This window comes from Belonocnema kinseyi, chromosome 1 (assembly GCF_010883055.1).
Source record: "Belonocnema kinseyi isolate 2016_QV_RU_SX_M_011 chromosome 1, B_treatae_v1, whole genome shotgun sequence".
Lineage (NCBI taxonomy): Eukaryota > Metazoa > Arthropoda > Insecta > Hymenoptera > Cynipidae > Belonocnema > Belonocnema kinseyi.
Window position 1 is genome coordinate 150,519,451 of NC_046657.1, and position 22,628 is coordinate 150,542,078.

The 22,628-nt window shown below is 28.6% G+C and overlaps 1 protein-coding gene across 3 annotated transcripts in view; it reads right to left on the reverse strand.

The window, feature by feature from the left end:
- Positions 1-22,628, reverse strand: part of LOC117174740 (A disintegrin and metalloproteinase with thrombospondin motifs 7-like) — a 502,350-nt gene that overhangs the window by 43,939 nt on the left and 435,783 nt on the right. For all 3 annotated transcript variants that reach the window (XM_033364079.1, XM_033364087.1, XM_033364095.1), the window contains 2 exons: positions 19,275-19,506; positions 2,006-2,322 (listed from right to left, as the gene is read on the reverse strand). In XM_033364079.1, the coding sequence (XP_033219970.1) occupies positions 2,006-2,322; positions 19,275-19,506 (549 nt within the window). The remainder of the gene's footprint in view (positions 1-2,005; positions 2,323-19,274; positions 19,507-22,628) is intronic.

Genomic DNA, 22,628 nt, shown 5'->3' on the forward strand with positions numbered 1-22,628 from the left:
TAACTAAAAAAAGAGCAACTAATAATTAAAAATAAAGTGGTTGAATTTTCAACAGTTGAATTTTTAAATCAAGATCAATTTTCCACCAAGAATCAAATACTTTAATTTGCAGTTTAAAAATTAATTTTCTACAGTAAAAAGCGAATTTTCAATTAAATCGTGAACTTATCAAAAAAGAGGATATCGTTTGACATAATTGTTTAATCTTCAACAAAGTAAATTAACTTTTGATCAAAGAGTGGAATTTCAAACGAAAAACATGAATATTTTTAACCAAAAAGATTAATTTTTTACCAAAAAAATCAAACTAATTTTCAACGAAATATTTAAATTTGTAACTAAACAGACGAATCTTAACTAAAATGATGCATCGCCAGAAAAAAATCAATATTTAACAAAGCAGTTCAACTTTAAATCAAGTTGTTGAATTTTCAACGAAAAAGATATTAATTTACTACTAAAGAAGATATATTTTCAACAAAGTAAATGATTTTTCAAACTGATAGTTGAATTTAAAACTCAAAAGAATTAATATACATAACAGATGTAATAGTTACATTTTCGGATAAAAAAATAAATTTTCAATGAAGAAAAAAATAATTTTCAACTGAAAAAGACAAATTGTTGATGAAAAATGGAATAATAACTTTTTCTAAAAAAAAAACAAATATTTTTAGAGAAAAAAGAAACAAATGTACAACAAATTAATTGAATTCATAACAAAAAATACGAATTTTTAACTAAGAAGAATCAATTTACAACAAAAGAGAGAACAGTTAAATTTTCAGATAAAAAATTCATTTTTAACTAAAAAAAAAATTTTCAACTAAAAAAGACAGTTTTTAATCCAAAATGGAGTATTGAAATGTTTAATTTAAAAAAATTGCAACAAAATACATGAATTTTAAATGAAGAAGTTGAATTTTCAACTGAAAAGGATTATTTTCAAATTGTTCAATTTGGAACAAAGCACATTCATTTGTAACCAAATAGTGGAATTTTGAACTGAATTTTTAACCAAATAGTTAAATCCTCAACCAAAAAGGATTAATTTTAAACGAAAGAATTGTGATTTTGAACCAAAAGAAATGTAATTTCTAACAAAATATTTGAATTTTTAACCCAAAAAAATGAATTAAAAAATAAAGTAGTTCCACTTTTTGCTAATAGTTAAATTGAAAAAAATCTATATAAAAAAAATCACGTATCTAATGTTTGTCACTGCTAAACTCCGAAATTACTTAACCGATCTTGATGAAATTTTGTATAGTTTGTGTAGTTTGGTCCAGCTTAAAGGATAGGATACTTTTTAACTCATTTAATTTCCTCAATATTTTTTATTGCAAATTAAATGTTTTTATTGGATGTACTCCATAATTTTCTAACAGATGATGGTGTAAATTAGTTTGTGACCCGACACTTCAACATTTCACGTTATCTAAGTAGATAGGTAACCACTAGATGGCGCCAAGTTTAAGTTAATATAAATTCAACGTATAATAACTGAGCCACATTAACGCGTGGCCAGGTCTGCTAGTAGAAGAATAAATTTAACTTCAACTTCAGTTTATCAAAAATGCCCTGACTCTTTCAATTTTTCCCTGATCAGTTTTAAATTCCAAGACATTCCCTGAATTTTCCTGACCAGTTTTAAATTCCATGACTTTTCCTGAGTTTTCAAAATTCCCTGACATATAGAAATTTCTTACAATAAGCATTTTGATAAGAAATATATTTTTTAAATTCTTATAGCTTATTTATTTAGAGTTTATTATGAATAGTTGCCGATAAAAAACTAAGCAGATAAATTGAAGGCGGATGTGGATCCAGCATTCCAATTTTCAATTAGAATCTAATCTATTTGAAAGGGAAGGATATTAAATTGAAATATATTGTAAAGAATGTGCTGCAGTATAAAAGATGTAGGTAGTAAAGAAGCCATCTGTCTTGAAAATGTCTTGAAGACACCTTGATGGACAGTTTTATCCATTGGGGATGAACATACCTCCGCTTCTTCTTCCTCCATTAGAATAATTCTAACCACGACGACGTTGATAAAGTTGCCGATAGTGGGGTCGAGGTAGAGAGCCGAGACCATATTCATGATTGTTAAAAGATAGGTTTCCACGTCCCCGTCTTGGTGGAAAGCCATCATGGTGGTATCCGCAACGACAAGGGCTTCCACGTGTCGCGCTTGGCTTATCGATCTCTTGGTCCGCTGCCATCCTTTCGGTTGATGCTTTCTTCGGCCTCGACCTTGAACTTGCACCAGACCAGACTGATTCTGCCACTCCAGATGTGTCTCCGTCAAACGACGAGGATCTGCAAGAATTATTCACTTTAGTACAAAAACAAAATTTTTGTTGTCAAAAGTGTAAAATAGTTTTGGCATTTTGGAAGCGAAACAACATGTTCTAAATCCCAAATCACTTTTAGTAAAAGATTTTAAACTTTTCAATACGGAATGCAAACGAGTCTTGCAATATAAATTAGAAAACTCTTTAGACTATTAGATTGGGGAAAATGTTAGCGCTAAATTAGACTTTGACGCGTTAGGTTTACTCAGTTTAATCAGTCTAGAGGAATTTTAATACTTTGTTTGAATCTTTTCAATTTGATTTAATTGTAATGGAAAATCAGTTTCATGATTGAGAAATTTTAACTTTTCCTAATAAAGTTTATGCTTGTCGGACGTGTGAACCTGATGTTATGTTTTCCGTGCGGTCACTTTTCTTAGTGTCTGCCGCTCGAGACATTGCGCCCGCGGAAGTGAGGCAACAGTGTTGTTGTAGTAGAGCGCTCGGTCGGCTGGATGAGATCCAGTTTTTTTCTTTAGTTTTCGTATCGATTTACATGCCGGGGACTTTGGACCTCTTTTCAAAACCAAGTTTGCCGCGCAAGGTTCAATCGGTTGTTCACCCGGCCTAAACGAATGTTGATACTTTTTCGCACCTATTAAATTTGATTTGCTTAAAATCTAAAATGAGCTTTATAATTGAGAAATATTTTCTATTTCTAATAAGGTTTGTGATTGTTGGGAGTTTGAACCTGACGCTATTGTTTCCGCGCGGTTACTTTTCTTAGCGTCTGCCGGTCGAGACCTTGCGCCCGCGGATGTTAGGCGACATTGCTGTTATGGTGGCGCGGTCGGTTAGATCGATGGGATCCAAATTTTGCTTTTCAAGTTTTGTATTAACTTTCGTGCAGGTGACTTGGACCTTCCTTCGAAGATTAATTTCGATGCACCACATTTTTTAAAAGTGATATTGATTATTGGTTTGAGTTGAAAATTAAACTCTCGGATTAAAAATGACTATTTTTTATAAAAATCCTTGTTCTTAGTTTGAAAATTTATCTTTCGATTAAATTTTAATTTTTCAATCAAAAATTCAATAATTTCGTGAAAGCGATTTTCTTCTTTTAAAAATCAACCGTTTTTTTGAGAAATCGTCTTTTAAGGTGAACAATTCAGTTACTTTGGTATAAATTCCGATTTAACTATTTGATTTAAAATTAATTTATTTGGTTGAAACTTGGTCTTTTCAACAGAAAATTATTCTTCAGAGTTAAAAATGTATGTTTTTGTTTGAAAAATCATATATTTTGGTTGACATAAACTTTTATTTATTTTTAACTTGAATTAGTTTTGGTTCAAATATCAAATATTATAAGAGAACATTTTCATTATAAATGATTGTTTAATAATTGGAAATAATACTGTTTTTAACTTTTCGTTACCACACTATAATTTGTAAACTTTCTTATATTTTGAACGAGATGAGAAAGATTAAATTATGTGAAAAATTTTATTTTAAGGGATTAAAAAACAAGTTAGAAACGTTTTAGTAATTATGAAAGATTTAGGAAGACTGCATTTTTTCAAGTTATCTCGAAATTTTTTAAAGGTTTAGGTTTTATTTCAAAAGCATAATTTTAAGCTTTAAAGATTTCAGAATTTGTAGAAGAAGAAGATGGCAGATTTTAAGACCATTTTTTTTATTTTTTCAGGATGTAATTTTTAAAAATTATTTCCTAACATTTTAAAAAAGTCTGTAAAAGATTTTGAAGCAAAATTTTATTTTCTTATTATTCATATGAAAAATTTTAATTATTTTTTATTTTACAAAATTTACTTTAGGGGAAAATTAATAAAGGGTTTCAAACATATGAAACAATTTCCTAAAATTTTGAAAAAAAGCGTACAACATTTTAAAGAAAAATGTTTTAATTCTGTAAGATTGCAAAATAAAAAAAAAATGAATAAAAAATCGAGTAAATTGAAAAAGTATTTAGTAGAATTGAAGTCATTCAAGAAAAATGTTAAAGTTTAAAACATTTTTAGAAATGTGTATTTTTAAAGATTATTAAAATAAGCTTTATAGATTATAAGGCAATTTTTTCACGTCTTGAATGATTTTTCAAAATTTTGAGAAAAATTCGGGTCGGTTAAAAATATTTTCAGACATTCAAGAAGTTTTAAATAAATGAGAAATATTTAAAAACTTGGAAACATTTCCGTATATTTATCAGATATTTCTTTAAAATCCTCTACAGTCTATTCTAATAAGTCTGAAATTATCAAATGACTTTAAATTTTTTTTTAAGAATCCTATAAAAATTATACTTATATAAATTGAAAAGCAAACTTATAATACTCATTTTATTGTTTTGCTTTGTCAGAATTTAATTTCAAGTTGAGTTAAAGTGTTTAAAAACTTTTAAGAAATAAAAAGTTATTAAAAATTGTTATGTCATGGGGAAGATTAATAATAATTTGAAAGTTATTTCTTTACTTTAAATTTTTATTATAAATTATATAAACAAATTGATCATGAACGTTATAAATATAATTAACAAACGTTTAAACAGAAATCACATTTTTATATTCAAAAGCTGCGTCTTGAATGCCATGGTATAATTATTAATTAACAAGTACAAGATATTTATAACATTTTCGAGGACAAGCAGAAACTATAAAGATATTATTTTTAAACAGCAACATTTTTTAACTTTTATAATTCACACAGTTCAAAGGTTCAAAAATAATCCACATAATTGGTTAACTCATGGATAGTGGCGTTCCCGGTTCAAATCCGGGCTGAGCGGATTTTTTCTTGTTCTTGAAAAATTATTTGTCTGAAGAAATCGCTTTCTATACCCTAAATTGAAAAATAATTTAACAAGTTTATGAATTTTCAAAATTATATAATTTTAAGGAATTTTAAATTAGAAGCATTAAAAATTGAAAGATTACAATTTTTTATGGAACGTTTCTTAAATTAGAAGTTAAATTATTTTAATTCTTAGTAGTTGCAAATGAATGATTGATTTTTAAATCTGTTAAAACATTTTCTAATTTATATTTTTTTTACTAAAAGATCACTTTCAATTTTCCAAGGTACCTTAAAAAAATTTATTATGTCGAAATCTTTTGAAATGCCTAAAAAGCTACTAAATCTTAATTTAAGATCTTTAAAAATCTACATTTTATTAAAGAATTTTTGGAATCTTTACAAATTTTAAATTATTTTTGAAAGTTTTTTAAAGCTTCTATAAATATCTTTTGAAATGATTAAAATTTGTACTAAAACTTTAATTAAATCCTGCGAAATTAAAAGAAATTTGCAACAAAATCTTCTAGATTATTATTCAAACAGATTTGGAAATCTATTTTAAATATTATCTTGAAATTAATTTTTCCGAATGGCTACGATTCAACCGGAACCAGAAGTGATAAAAAGCGCGCGATTTTCAAACGAAAATTTACAATAAAATTACAATTTTTAAAAATTAAATGAGGAAAAAGATAACATCAAATATAAACCGTATGCAATATATGAAAATAGAAATAATTATAGAAAAACTATTCCATTTTGCGATTAAAAGTTCATGTTTCAGTTGAGAATTCCTGTGTTTTGATGAAAATTCGTCTTTTTAAGAGAAAATTAATTTCGTTGGTTCACAATTGAACTATTTTGTTAAACATTTTTTATTTCATTTAAAAATTAATTTTTTAAATTGAAAATTGAACTGTTCCATTTTTAGTTCAAAAGTTTTTTTTTTATCCAAACATTCATGTGTTTTGGTCAAATTAGGGTTGTTTGATAGTAAATTAATCTTTATGATTGCAATATTTTGTTTAAAACTCGTTCATTGTTTCAGTAAAAATTAATTTTTGTTTAAATTAATTTTTCATTACTCGACATTTGGTTGAAAAGTGATTATTGTTGAAAATTCATCTATTTGGTTAAGAATTGATGTACTTTGTCAAAAAATTTTTTTTAGAAAATTAATGTTCGTTGCTGAAAATTAATTTTCTTGGGTGAAAGATTAATAATTTTTGTTAAAAATGTATTCACTTAGTTGAAAATTGATTGATTTTTTTAAACCTTGTCTTGCTTGTTTCAAAACATTTATTGCAACAGAATGTTGAACTATTTCATGTTTGACTTAAAATTTACATTTTGAAAATTCAAATATTTTGTTAAAAATCCATATATATATTAAGTTATAAATACTTCTTTTTTGGTGAACCATTAAGGTTCTTGATAACAAATGTATTTCTTTGGTTAAAAAATTTAACTACTTCGTGTAAAATTAACTTTTTTTGGATAAAAATGATTTTTTTGTTTTCTTAGAGACTGAACTAGTTTGTTCAGAATACTTCGTTTTCTGGTTAAAAATAATTTCGATAACTAAAAATTAACGTATTCAACTTTTGGTTCAACGTTAACTTTTTTGTTGTTGAAAACTCCACAAATCAATTAAAAATGCAAGCATTTTGTAGAAAATTAATGTTTGTGGTTGAAAATTCATCTTTTTGTTTGAAAGTTGGTCTTTTTTGGTAGAAAATTAATATTCTTAGTCTATTTTATTTTTCGTTTAAAAATGATCTTTTTTAGGTGAATATATAGTTGAAAAAAAATCAGATTTAAAATCGATGGATTTTGTAAAAAGTTAATTTTTGGTAGAAAATCAATTCTCATGGTTGAAAATCCATCCTTGTGGTTGAAAATTCGTCTTTTTTTGTAGAAAATTAATCTTTTTGGTCAGAAACTCAACTTTTTAGTTAAAAATTCAATATTTTGGTTAAAAGTTGAAAATTTAGTTTAAAAAAATATTAGATTGAAAATTAGTGTATTTTATTCAAAGTTGGAAATTCATCTTTATTGTTAGAAATGCAAGTGTTTATTAAAAATTCATTTTTTGGGGGAAAGATTCATAATTTTCGATGACATTTAATCTTTTTGGTTGAAAATTTATATATTTTGTTAAAGATTTGACTTTTTTCCTAGAAAATTAATCTGTTTTATTGCAATTTCACCTTTTTGTTAGAAGTTGATCTATTTTGTTAAAAATTCAGTTTTTGCGGTAAAAATTGATCATTTTCATTGAAAATGTGGCTTTTTCGGGTAGAAAATTTATCTTTTTGGTCAGAATTTCGTCCCATTGGATAAAATTTCATTTTTTTTGGAGAAAAAGTTCATAATTTTCATTCAAATTCATTTTTCTGTTCAAAAATTAATTTTTTGATGGTTAAAATTAAATTAATAAAATAATGGTTAAAATGGTTACAAAATCATCTTTTTCTTAAAGATTTATCATTTTACTTCCATTTTTTTAAATTTATATTTTTTAGTTTCAAATTGAACTATTTCTTTAAAAATTAATTTTCTTAATTGAAAATGTAACTTCCTTTTTTGATGAAATATTTTTTGTTCCTATTCCCTCTATGGTCGTACATCTTTAAATGGACGCATTGAACGTGACCGAGTGTCAAACTAGCGCCCTTTATGAGGCCTTCTGTTTCCGGACTAATCGCGATACGCAGTGACAAGACTGTGTGAGCCTGTGTAGAGATTCTCTAGGTAGAGTCCTGCCGCAACTTCCCATTGTTTTGATTGGCTACGATTAAACCGGAACCAGAAGTGATGAAAAGCGCGCGACTTTTAAACCAAATTTCACTCTAAATGTACATTTGTCATGAATAAAATGAGGAAGAAGATAATATAATATATAAAAATGTCAAAACTTTATGAAATATGTGAAAATAGAAATATCGAGTAAAAGAACTATTCCATTTGGTGCTTAAAAGTTAGCTTTGTTAGTTGAAAATTTAGGTATTTTTTACTAAAATTCGTCTTTTTTAAAACAAAATTATTCATCTAAGGAAAATCTAACTATTTTGTTGAAATTTTGTTTTTTCGGTTGAAAATTCATTTTTTAAATTGAAAATCTTCAAGAAAGGTCCGCAAAAATTCGTAGTTTTGTACACGATCGGAAACTCATTCTTTGTTTGATTGAAAAGTAATATTTTCAAATGTTTATTAAATTATTCGACATTTGATGGAAAATTGATCTTTTATAGTCAAAAGTTCAATTATTTGGTTAAAAATCAATCTGTTTTGTCCAAGGTACATCATTTTGATTAAAGATGTATTTCTTTCGTTGGAAATTGATTTGTTTTCTAAAAAATTTGTCTTGCTTTGTTTGAAAACATTTTTAAACTGAATGTTTAACTATTTTATGTTTGATTTAAAATGTACCATTACAAAATTTAACTATTTTGTTGAAAATTCATTTACGTAGTTAGAGGCAAATGCGTCTTTTTTGGTGAAACATTAACATTCTTGACTAAATATTTATTTCCTTGGTTGAAAAGTCATCTACTTCCTGGAAAATTAATTTTAGGGATAAAAAATATTTTTTGTTTGTTTGTTAAAAACTGAACTAATTTGTTGGAAATTCTTTGTTTGATGTTTAAAAATAATTTACATAACTAAAAATCAACATGTTCCATTTTTGGTCGAAAATGAATATTCTTTTAGTAGAAAATTCAACTTATTAGTTAAAAATTAACGTATTTTGTAGAAAATTAATGTTTTTGGTTAAAACTTAATCTTTTTGCTTGCAAATTCGTCTTTTTTTGGTAGAAAATTAATCCTCTTAGTCTGTTTGATTTTTGGTTTAAAAGTAATCTTTTTTAGATACAAAGTTGGTAAAAAATGAATGTTCGTTTTTGAAAATTTATTTTGTTCAGTGAAAGTTTAATCATTTTCGTTAAAAATTTCTTTCTGTGCCATTAAAATTTATTTATTTAGTTGAAAATTTGTCTTTTGGATAGAAAAAAATCTTCTTCGTTGGAAATTCATCTTTATGTGTTATAAATTCAACTATTTAGTTAAAATTTCAGTTTTTTGGGTAAAGATTTACAATTTTCATTAAAAATATTTTTGTTTGGGTAGAAAATTGATCTTTCTGGTTAAAAATTTACACATTTTGTTAGAGATTTGTCTTTCTTGGTAAAAAGTTGATCTTTTTGGTTAGAATTTCAACCAATTTGTTACAAATTCATTTTTTTGTAGACAAAATTGAAAATTTTATTTTAAATTCATATTTTTCCTTGAAAATTTGGTAAAAATTGTTTCAGTCTATATTTTTGATTTTGAAATTAAACTTTTCGTTGGAAAATCGTCATTATCGGTTAAAAATTAATTTTCTACTATAGAAATGTACTATTTCACCTTTGGTTTAAAATATAAAATTTATATAATTTTTAGTTGAATATACGATTTTATAGATAGAAACTTAATTTTTTTGGTTGAAGGTTCATCATTTTACTAGCAATTTAGTTTTTCTTATTGACAATTTTATTTCGTAAATGAAAACATAAATATTCCATTCTGGGTTGAAAACGTAATTTTTTAAATTAAATACTCATGTATTTTGTTAAAAAATCTCTTTTTCGTAAAAAAATATTGTTCTTGGTTGCAAACTCGCATATTTGGTTAAAAGTAATTTTTATTGAAGATTCACAATCTTAATTTAAAGATCAATATTTTTCTTGAAATCTTATCTAAATCTAATTTGGTTTACTAAATTTGTTTTGGTTGGAAATATTAAGTCTCTCAACCAAAAATTTAACTATTCGATTTTATCAAAGGAAGGTCTTGTAGTTTTTGTCTACTGGCCCTATGTTTGAAATTGACTTATTCTAGTTGAAAATTCGTATTTTTTGGTAAAATAAGTTTTGTTCTGGATATTTTTTCTTATTTCTAAACACCACTAAACACATTCTCTAATGACACTTTCCAACTTTGCAGTTAATCTTTTTATTAAGCTACAGTCAACGTTTTATATTTTGTTACACTCTTTTTTTTATAATTTTCTTTTAGAAACTATACCTTTCTCACTCTGAGTTCGAATTTCGCGGCCGTTTATGTAAGTTCGATGGCGCCCAGTGGGCACAACATTTGGCGACGTCTTTACGACATCGTTACGACATCTTTAGGACATCTTTACGACATCCTATGTCCATGTCGTTATGGTGTCTTTACGATATAGTAAATAAGTCATATGATCTGACGATGTCTTTACGATATCGCAAAGGCACTGAAACGACATGGACATAGGATGTCTCAAAGTTATCGTAAAGATGTCGTAACGATGTCGTAAAGACGTCGCCAAACTTTGTGCCCACTGGGCGCCTCCTAACGATCGGTAAACTCTCCCATTCGAGTCTGAGCTTTTTTGGGGGAAGGGGGGGGGGGGAAGCCGCAGGGACTCCCTCGTAAAATTAATTTTTAAAATACATTCCCTAGCTTTTCGATAGATTCCAAAATTTTCAGGCATAGAAAATGATAAGAGTTCTTGGTCACGAAAGGTAGAAAAAGAGATAGAAAATTATTAAAATTGGCGATAGAGAAAGATAGCGTTCTAGGGATGCAAAATAACCCAATGGGCAGAAAATTTGGCGACGTCTTTACGACATCGTTAGGACATCCTTACGACAACTTTACGACAACCTATGTCCATGTCGTTAAGTCATCATTACAATATCGTAAATATGTCGTATGATCGGCCGATGTCTTTACGATATCGTAAAGACACTGTAACGACATGAACATGGGATGTCGTAAAGTTGTCGTAAAGATGTCGTAACGATGTCGTAAAGACGTTGCCAAATTTTGTGCCCACTGGGAACCTATTGAGACTTTTATTTTGATTGATTTTGTTTTTATTAATTCATCGGCTTGCAGGATGTGACGTTTCAAGGTCACGTAGTTCTTGAACAGGGATTTCGATGCTTTTTCTCAATTATTCTTTGTCTCAAAAATAAAGTAACAAAAAAATCTTCATAGACACTAAAATTTGCAGAATTTTATGCAGTAATTAATAATACATTATCTAGAAATCATGGAACAATCCTATTTATAGAACGGTAAATCTTTTTGTAAACACGAAATTTTAATGATGCTCTTAATGTTGACTTAGATCAGGAACGTGTAAAGCTGATTCTCGCAGTTATTTTTGCCTGTCTGGTTTTATTTTGCAGTCACCATTAGCCAGCCTCTGCTCAGAAATCATGGGAGGCTCAGACCTTGCTTCGTAGCCGCAGGCTGGCAATGTTGCTGATTTATGCAGATTGGCCGATGGCAAGGCTACAATTAAGATTTCATTTACCATCAGAATGGATCGCCCACCGCACGATGCCGAATAACATGTGTTCTATATAATAATGAATCCGGTTCTCCTGAGAGTTATATACAGGTTTCTCCTCTCAGTGATTATTATTAATTACTCAATTAATTCATTAGTTTCATCAAGGTTTGCGGCACCTTATAATTTACTGCACATTATTATTCATTCCTCATTATTAGATTATATCAGAATTTTCAGTCAATAAATATAATCATATCCCTTTTCAAATTTCCAATTACCCCAACTCTCGTAATAATCCTCCAAGGAATGTCTGATGTACTCAATCATGGTATTTTGTTAATTTGTAAATTCTTTACCGTCTGAAAATTTATTTTTATTGGAGTCGCTCGCATTCGGGTAGAAATTTGGTTAGGGGAGTGGAAAACTGCTAAAAACCAAAAATTTCGAGGGCAGTCGGACTAGAATGTTCCAAAATTATTTCTGTTCTTATTATTTTGAATAGACGTCATGCCACACCCCTTATTTTTAAAAGAGATTCCCGAAAAAATCCCAAAAGATTAATAAGGGTAAATTTTTATTTGCGGGAAAAAGAGATTCAAGTTTCTGGATAATAATTTTTGACTTTTTGTTTAACTCTCCTTTCCCTTTTCTTTGAAAATCGTACAATTGTGTTGATATATCTGTATAATAAATATTCTAAACAAAATACTTAAACCAAGTAATTAAATTTTCAACCAAGAAGATGATTTTTTACCAGAAAGAGTACTGTTCTACCAAAAAGCACGAATTTTTGACAAAAATGTTGCAGTCTAAAGCCTAAGGGATGAATTATCTATAAAAAGGTCAAACTTATCATCAAATATGTTATTTTGTAAGAAAAAAGTTAATTTTTTACCAAATAGATCATTGTTCATAAAAACGGTATAAATTTTAACTAAACGGTTGACTTTTCAACGAGAAATATGAATTTAAAAAAAGATTTAATTTTCCCCCCAATATTTTCCTTATTTACCAAACTGTTATGTTTTTCAACCAAAGCATATTTGTAAAAAACAAACAATTTTCATCTAAATAGTTAAATTTTCAACAAAAGAGCTGAATTTTCAAATAATATCTTGAATTTAAAAAAATGAATTTTCAGCAAAGAGTTTAAAATTGAACCAAAAAGATGACTTTTTAACAAAATAGTTGCATTTTCAAGAAAATAATACAATTTTTAAACAAATACTAGAATTTTGAACTAAACGAGATAAATCCTGAAGCAAAAATATAATAGTAGGCATGGGGGAAAAACGGTAAGTTTCTTAAAAACAGGGGAAAAAAAGAAGAATTAAAGAAAGATGGAAAAAGTGGGGCAGTCTTTCTTAATATTCGTAAACTTGGTTAAAATTTATCATTAATAAATGTAATTAGTATTAATTAAGTTCGTAAACTTATTTACGCCGACCCCCCCCCCCCCCCCCCCCCCCCCCCCCCCCGGCATTGTTACAAACGTTTTTGGCGTGACCTTCTGCCCCATTCAAATCGGTATTTGATCAGAGGAATGGAAAACTGCAGAAAACCCAAAATTTAAAGGGCGTCCGGACTAGGGCGGTCCAAAATCATACCTGTTGAATTTTATATTGAATAGATGGCATGAAACCCACTTACTTCAGTTTGTGAAGTTACGGAAAAAAAATTTCCTCCTAATTTTAAACTAATCGGTTGATATTTCAAGCAATTTTTTAATATTGTTTATTTAAAATGGAAAAAAAATAAACATCTTTTCAGATTCAAAAGGATCAACATTCATCAGTGGTGATTTTGAAAAAAAAAGGAAATAATTTTAGCAAGACCAAACTGAACGTAATTTTTATAGGCGTATTGCATTTTCATCAAATTAGTTGAACTTTCAACCAACATATATTTTATACCAAAAACGATAAATTTTCGATCTAAAAGATGAATTTTAAACAAAAATTAATTTTTAATTAAACAGTTGCTTTAAAAGCAAAATAGTTGAACTTTGAAGCAAATGTTACTATTTTCAACCAAATATTTAAATGTTTAACCATCAAGTTAAATTTGAAATCGCAAAAGGTGAATTTTTTAGAAGACAGTTGAATTTTCGACTAAGAAATATATTTATGAACCAAAAATAGAACTGCCCAATGTTTAGTTAAAAAAATTAATCTTCAGTAAAAAGAAAAACTAATTTTTAAATAGTTGAGTCATTAAGCTAAAAAATCAAAATTAAAGAAAAATTAATGACAAAAAAATGAGAAATCAACTAACCAAATCCCCTTTCTTCTATTTTTTATTTCTTTCGCCTTATTTATTTTTATAATAATTAAATCACAAAAACATAAATTTTGTAAAAAATAATTAAAAACGTTTCGGCACTCATACAGCACCCTTATCCAGGCAAAAAAATAAAATAAAAAAATTATAAATATTCGAGCAGGTAGGAACAGCATCGAAAGCACGATGCTTTCTTCGTTACACCTGAATTTTTGTCCAACAAAAGAAGACATTTTTTCCTCTTCTTTTTTTTAGAAAAATGTTGGTATTTTTTAAATTTCAGCATAAACATTTAATGGTGGTTGTCGAAATTTGGACGTTGCATTCTTGATTTTATTTTGAGGAATTCTGCACACTAAAAATCAAATTTTTAAGAAAACATTAGGATTTCAAACCAGAAAAGAAGAATTTTCAATCGCAAAGTTAATTTTGAATTACGAAAGATGAATTTTCAATCGAAAAGTTAATTTCAAATTACGAAAGATGAATTTTCAAAGAAATATTTCAATTTTCCACTTAAACAGACATATTTTCAACAAAAAATAGAATCTTTAAATTGGCAGTTGAAAAAATTATCTGTCAACAAAAAAAACGAATTATCAGCGAGTCGAATTTAACGAAAAAACACAAATTTTTAGGAAAATAGGTTAATCTTCATTTAAAATGATGAATTTTCAAGAAGTAGGATTATTTTTTTAACTAAATAGACGAATTTTAAACAAAATAAATTACTTTTCTACCAAATAAATAACATTTTAAAGTACAAAGAAAAAATTTTCAACCAAAATTATGAATTTTTGACGAAAAAGTTAAATTCTCAAACAAAAAAATTGATTTTTAACCAAGTAGTTGCTTTCTCAATCAACAAAATTATTGCTCAACAAAAAAAAGAGTTGCAAAGTGGTTTTTCAACCAAGAAGATTAATTTGAAACAAAAAAGATGAATTATTAACAAAATAAATGAGCTTTCAACCAAGTACTTAAAGTTTCAATTAAAAAAGATGCATTTTCAACCAGATAGTTGAATTTTAAACTAACCGAGATGAATTCCGATCCAAAAATATGATGTTTCAATTAAAAAAAATAAAAATTAAATAGAACAAATAAAAAACAATCAAAAGCGACGTAGAGCTGTACATCGACCTTAAGCGGCATGCCGTTGAACACGGCTTAAACACGACGTGGAGCGGCATGATATGGATGCGTCAATTTTTATTTACAAATAATTACACCCGGACTTTCCAATTCCAAAAAATACATAGTCTAATCTTTTAGACTTTCTTCTGAACCTTCTTGCCTGTTTCAACTAAACAAAAAAAAATCTGCCCGCTACGCGGTCACATCCTCGTCGCCTAGGGCGCGCAACTGTTGGTTCTGGCTCTTCGCGCTCGATATTGTATTTATCTCGCGCTTTACGCTCGATTATATATTAACCTCGCGCTACGCGCTCGGTCTTTGTAATTTCGCACATTCTTGCGCAAACATTTTAAAATTAAGACTCAAAACATCCACCACTGTAATTTTGTAATTGTGAATTCTCTTTCGTTAAAAGAGAGTTTGAGCGCACCTGGGGCATGCGACTGATGGCAACTGCACTCCGCACTTGGTCTTTGCATTTCTTCCACATTCGGGCACAGACCTTTTAAAATCAAAGGTGAACAGACCGACAACTGTAATTTTGTAATTTTGGATTCTCTTTTGTTAAAGCTCTTTTGGCTTTAACGAACGCATTCTCATCACGTATCTCGTGCATCGCACTCGATTTTGTCCAACATGTAAACTTTTCTATATTATACGTAATACTTTTTTTTATCAATTATAAGACATTTTCATGCAACTCTGTCTGGGATTACTTATTAAAAAATTGCAAAATAAAAAGCAAATTGTATTTATCATAATTATTTTTGTATTTGTTTCTTATTTTGCTTTAAATTGTACCTTGTGTCGTTTTTACAAACAAATTTAATATTTTTATTTTGAATGATATTTTTTACGACTAAAGAAAAAACTACGTGTCCTATCAAAAATTATAGCTCTTTTTTGGATGAACAATTTTTGTCTCATTTTTTTCGTAGCTCATATCGAAAAGTGATTCATTTTAAATTTGTAGTTCTTCCCAGGGCGCGAAATTTGAGCTTTTTTATTTTTTTCGTATCTTGCATAATTTGACCAAAAAATGAAATTTTTTAATTTTTCATTATTTTTGGTAAGATCAAATTTGGAATGTTCAACTTTTCGACCAAATTAAAAAAGTTGTTATCGTATTCCTGTAAGGATTTCAAAAAGCAAAGTTTTTCTTCTCTTGGCTTTTTTTTCAAATCATACGTTGTTTGGCTTAAAATGTTTATTTCAGTTTGTTTTTTTGGATTTTGAAAATGCTCTAACTCTGATAATTTTCTTTTTATAGAAAAAAGTCATGGGGATAAATTGTTTGAGCTTCTGAGTACTATAAACAATCATACATAGAATTTTTATATCTTGAAAAAATGTGGTTTCAAAACTTTTTTGTACGATTAAATTTGGAATTTTCAACTTTTTGACCAAATTGAAAATGTTGTTATTATAATTTTTTAGGGCTTTCAAAAAGCAAAGTTTCTCTTTTCTTGGCTTTTTTTCATATCATGCGTTGTTTGGCTTACAATGTTCATTTCAGTTTGTTTTTTTGGATTTTGAAAATGCTCTAACTCTGATAATTTTCTTTTTATAGAGAAAAGTCATGAGGATAAATTGCTTGAGTTTCTGAGTACTATAGACAACTGTAAATACAATTTTTAAATCTTAAAAAAATGTGGTTTCAAAATTTTTTGATACGATCAAATTTGGAATTTTTAACTTTTCGACCAAATTAAAAAAATTGTTATTGTAATCTTGTAGGGCTTTTAAAAAGTAATGTTTTTTTTCGCTTGACTTTTTTTCGTATGATGCGTTGTTTGGCTTAAAATGTTCATTTTAAGTAGTTTTTTTGGATTTTGAAAATGTTTTAACTCTGGTAATTTTTGATTTTTCGAAAAAAGTCCAAAGGATAAATTGTTCAACTTTTTGAATACTATAAATAACCAGACAGAGAATTTTGGAATTTAAAAAAAAGTGGTCTCAAAAATATTCAAAATTTGCCCACTTTTTGAATTTTTATCCAAAATGGCTGGCTAACGAACTTGACCTTTAGTTTAGGATACTAAACGAGTGTGCCAAAGGGCAATCTAATAGATTAATTTTTCCGAAAGTTATCGTGTTCACAGACAGACAGACATACAGACATATAAACAGACAGCGTCTCAAAACGTGAACATTTGACGAAAACTGCGGGCGTCAAATTTTACAAAAATCTAATATCTTCTCTGATGAGAATGTAATATAAAAACAAAAACGATCAAACGCGACAGAGAGCTGTACATCGACCAAAAGTGGCATGACGCTGTACACGGCCTAAACACGACGTGGAGCGGCATGGTATGGATGCGGTCGATTTTTATTCACAAATAATTACGCCAGGACTTTCCAAGTCCAAAAAAAAAAGATTCTCTAATCTTTTAGACTTTCTTTTAAACCTTCTTGCCTGTTTCAACTAAAAAAAAAACATTTATTTTGACGCCTACATTCCATAGAACTTAACGTCGCTTTTGATCACTCTATAATTTCAGGTTATGTAGTTAAGCATAGGACCTGGAGCTATATAATAACCAAACGCGACGTAGAGCAGTACAGCGATCAAAGCGACGCACAATGTTAAAAAAGCACATTTTTTAAACAAAAATTGACCGAAAGCGCAATTCTTAAAGGCTTTTGGTGTTTTTTAAATAAATGATCGTAAGGCTTCCAGGTATAACCAAAAACGGTGGATATTTTATTTCGACTTAACGAAAATTTGTTATAACAGCAAAGTTACAACTTTTTGCTACTAAACTTTCCCGTGGCACCATTTCTTCTAAGACTATCAAATTCATTAAAAAAGGTCATAAATCAATATAATACCTAACTCAAAATAATTTTCATTGGGTTAGATTATCCCAATGGGCACGAAATTTGGCGACATCCTTACGACATCGTTACGACAACTTTACGACATCATATGTCCATGTCGTTTCGGTGTCTTTACGATATCGTAAAGACATCGCCAGGTCATACGACTTATTTACGATATCGTAAAGACACCTTGACGACATTGACATAGAATGTCGTAAAGTTATCGTAAAGATGTCGTAACGATGTCGTAAGGACGTCGCCAAATTTCGTACCCATTGGGATGTGTACCTATATTGAATTGCCGACAAAAAAGGTGTCTGCTCTGAAAGTGGAAGAAGGATATAAGCAAAACCCCAATGTACGTATTACCTTCGAGCTATGTGCGATGAGCATCGGATGCCAATTTTCTTGATGATTAAAAAATATTTTTATGCTGTAAAATAAGACTTTTTCACTTTTTCATTATAATTATGCATAAAATAAATACATTTTTAAAAAAGAAACAGTTTTGTCACTTTATTTTGCACGCTGAAACTGATCTTATTCGTTTCAAAAGTTTCGTCTCAATTTTGCACATTAATCTTTAAAATGAATGTACTTTTTCAAAGCTCGCTATGAAAGTAATGTTTTCTTTAAAGTATACTATTTTGAGAGTACAACTCTGTAAGCTTTTTTGTTTTATCTCAAAAAGTAAATTTTTTATGAACTTTTTCATGAAACAAGTCAAATTTTTTTTTCTCACGTTCTTTCAACATGAAGAGTTTGAAATAAATAATAAAAAACTATTGGATTGTAAAGAAGAGACTTTAAATTGAGGTCTCGCCTCAGGATCAAGTAGATACGTCAAAAAGAAAGGGAAAAGGCAACAGTTTTTCCACAGCGGGGTCAATTGGACCCCATATGATCGTCCCGTTATTTTTTAGAGGTGTTACCTCAACGGGTTAAACAAACAAAAAATAATAAATAATTTAAAAATCGGCCATGACAATTTAATGCGAAAGTTTACTAACTTTCATTCAAAAAAAAGTTAAAATCGGATAATAATTGTATTCTGTACATCAATTTTTCAACGGACGTTTGTTTTGGCCCCACTGTGCGACGTAGCGCTGTACACCACTTAAGACTTTTGCCCGTTCAATGGAAATGGATTGTGTAATCTGTAAGGGTTTGGATTTTTATTTATTCTATTCTAAAAAACTGTCTTGCTAGTTTCAACTAAAAAAGAAACCATTTATTTCTACAGCTCCATTCTATACTGCTCTACGTCGCAATTGGTCGCTGTATAGTTCCAGGTTATGCGGTTAAGCATTTGACCTTGAATTGTATAGCGACCAAACCCGACATAGAGCTGTATGCCGACCAAAAGAGACGTGGCGCTGTATACAGCCTAAACACGACTTGGAGCGGTATGGTATAAAAGCTTCGATACATGGATCCTTCCTGTTCATATAATAAATATTCCATTGGAAAATGAATGTAAACGTTTAGCAATAAACATCGGCGCGGTTGTCTTGAGATGTGTTTTTTTGATCTACCGGTCCTGTGGTGCGACTAGAACTTACGAGACGGGATCGTTTATCGGTTCTCACCGCGGGTGCCGCAGTTTCTCTCGTGTTTCTTCTTTTTTCTTTTTTTCGGTCTTCGTTTGGTGCCGGTTGTCGATTCTGTTCTACCGGTTGATCTGCGAAATAGGAGATGAGGTCTGGCCATTTCCGAGGGAAAAATATTTTCTGATCTTGCATCATTCCTAGATTGTTCAATCAATTCCGTTGCGACTGGTTCCAGCCAGAATTCACCACCTTCGCTGTGAATGACACCTGCCTGAAACGAAAAACAATAGAAGTGATATAAAAAGTTGTTTTCAATTATAAAAAATTGTATGTATTGTAATTTTTGATGAAGACTTATTTATAGATCGTAGTAAATACTTCAGAATTTACAACAACAAAAAATCATAACAACAATTTTATGCGAAAATTAAAATTAATCTTTAAAATCTTTCCTACTTTTTCTAGTTCTGATTTTTTTCCACCAGATGGTGTATCGCAGTTTAATCATTGCTAATATTAAATTCAATTTAAAAATCTTTAAATTTCGAGTTAAGATGTTACAGGTTCAACAAAATTGGTAACATTTCAACCAAATAGTTCAATCTTCAAATGAAAAGTGAATTTTCAAACGAGAAGATTAATTTTTGACGAAAAAGTCAAATTTTTCACAAAATACATAATTTTTCAAAAAATATATGTTATTTTACCAACTGTATGATTTTTCAACTACAGAATATTATTTTTTAATTCAAAATCGACTTGAAAAATTTTTATTTGCAAAAATAAATTTAAAAAAAAGAACAAATTTCAAATAACATATCACAATCCTCAACCAAAACTGATTAATTTTAATCAAATAGTTGATTTTTAATCAAAAGAGATGAAATTTCAATTTTCATTAAAGCATTACAAAAAATTAACCAAAACCGATTAATTGTAATAAAACAGTTAAATATTAAAACGGAAAATATGAATTTTAAAGTAAGAAAATGTAAATTTTTAAAAAAGATGAAATAGCGAAATTTCCATTTTACAAAATAATTTTTTAACAAATAAAAAAAGAATTCTAAACAAAATAATTACATTTTAAATCAAAGGGATGAATTTTCAACTAAACGGATACATTTTTAACCAAGAAAATGAATTTTTAACAATGTAGTTCAAACTTCCCCTAAACAGTTGAATTTTCACCTCGAAAAAAAGATTCTTAGCCAATAAGAAAATATTTAAATATTCAACCATAGAAATAAATTTTTACCTAAAATGATAAATGTTTGACTACGAAAAATTAAATTTTTGAGAAAGTAGCTCAACTTTCGACGATATAATTCATTTTCAATCAAATTGTTGAATTTTCAAGCCAAAGAACGAATTTGATACAAAAACAGTCGAATTTTCAATAAAAAATACGAATTTTGAAGAAAAGTGTAAATTTTAAACGAATTAAATGCATTTTCTACCAAAAAGATTAAACTTCTAGCAAAAAATGCTTTTTTCAATAAAATAATTATATTTTCCACTGAAGAGATGAATTTTCTTCTTATATGATGAATTTTTAACTTTTTAGGATAAATTTTAAGTAAAAAAAATTAATGAAAAAAAAACTAATGCTGAAAAAAATAGTCACTTTTTGAACCACGAAGATGCTTTTTCAACTTGCATGATAAATCTTCAACAGGAATACTTAAATTTTCAGCAAAAAGTGAATTTTCATTAACATTTTTCAAACTATAATTTAATTAACTATAAAATAATTCAATTTTTAATCTTAAAAAAGAGGATTTTGAACCAAGAAGTTAAATTCTCAAAGAAGAGAATTACTTTTTGAACAAGAAAATGCATGTATTTTTAACAAAATGCATGAAATTTGAACCAAACATTCGATCTTCAAAAAAAATCTTAAATAAAAATGGAATAGTTCGAATTTTCTTTAAAAAAATTAATTCACAAAAAAAAAAGTAAAACGCATTTTTAACAAAGTATGTAAAATTGTACCCAAATTAATGATTTATTAACTAAAATGATAAATCTTGACTATAAAAATTGAATTTTTAATAAAGTATGTAGTTTAACTTTCGAGCAAATAATTAAATTTTCTACCAAATTGTGAATTTTTCCACCTAATATTAAATTTTGTACCATTTTGTTAAATTTTCGAACCGAAAATGCGAATTTTCTACGAAACAATTGAATATTCGACTCGAAAATTTTAATTTTTAACAAGAAATTTCATTCTGACACGATAAAGATTAACTTTCATATAAACAGTTGCCTCAAGAAATGATAAAATTGTACGTTTTGCAAAATAGTTATCAACCTATTTTATGCTCCAAAAATAGTGTTTCTTGTTTATTTTATTAGAAAATTTATATTTTTTATGTGTGTTTATTTCCTAAGTTTGTAAAGTTGTAGAAAAACATTTAATGTACATTTAATGTACTAAGTACTACAGGAAGAACTTTATTTGATTTCTGATGTTAAATTTCGCGGATTACTTGGTCCATCATTTCTGTTGAGAAACGAGAAAAAATCTACCTCGCCTGGATTTGAACCGGTAACCTGACTAGTCAAGAGTGGACCGTTACCCAATTACGCCACCGGTACCACAGTAGATTGTAACTTGTTTATTGTATTTTCAAAAGATGACGTGGGCCTGCTTTTTTGTAAGTTGTGAAATTTATAATAAATAATTCCAATTTGAATACATTCACCGATTAAAAATATAATTTAGAGTGTTGATAGGAAAAGTGAGGGAAAATGTAATAGGGTGTTAGGGGAAGCAAGGAAAAATTAAGAGATGTGAAAATTGGGAAGTTTGAGAAGGAAAAGTGAGGAGGAATGGGAAAAAAGAATAAAGTAAGTGAGGGAAAATAAGGGGAAAGAAGGCGGAGGAAATGAGGGAAAATAAGGGCAAAGGGAATACGGGAGCGAAAGAAAATGGGCGGGAGAGTATGGGAGATGAGGGGAAATGATGGCACGATGAGTATGGGAGGTGAAGAAAGAGAAAGTAGGGAAAGTATGGGATAATAGAGGAGGGGAAGTGAGGGGAAATCAACAGAGGGGACGTCGTGAGCGTTAGGAGATATGAGGGATGGAAAAGTGGAAGAAGTGAGGGAAAATGAAGGATTGAAACTAGGATACGCGAGGGGAAATAAAGAGATGGGAATCAGTTGAGGTGAGGGGAGGAAAAGTAATGGGAAATAAGAGAATGAAGACTTGAAAAAGTGGGTGGAATGTCAAAGAAGAGGGAGTAGGGAAAAAAAGGAAATATGAAAGGAGGGACCTTATTGAGAGCGATATAAGATAGGGTGGAAGGATATGAGAAATGAGGATAAATGATGACAGGAGAAGTATGGATAGTGAGAATATTAAGGAAAGGAAAATTAGAGAAAG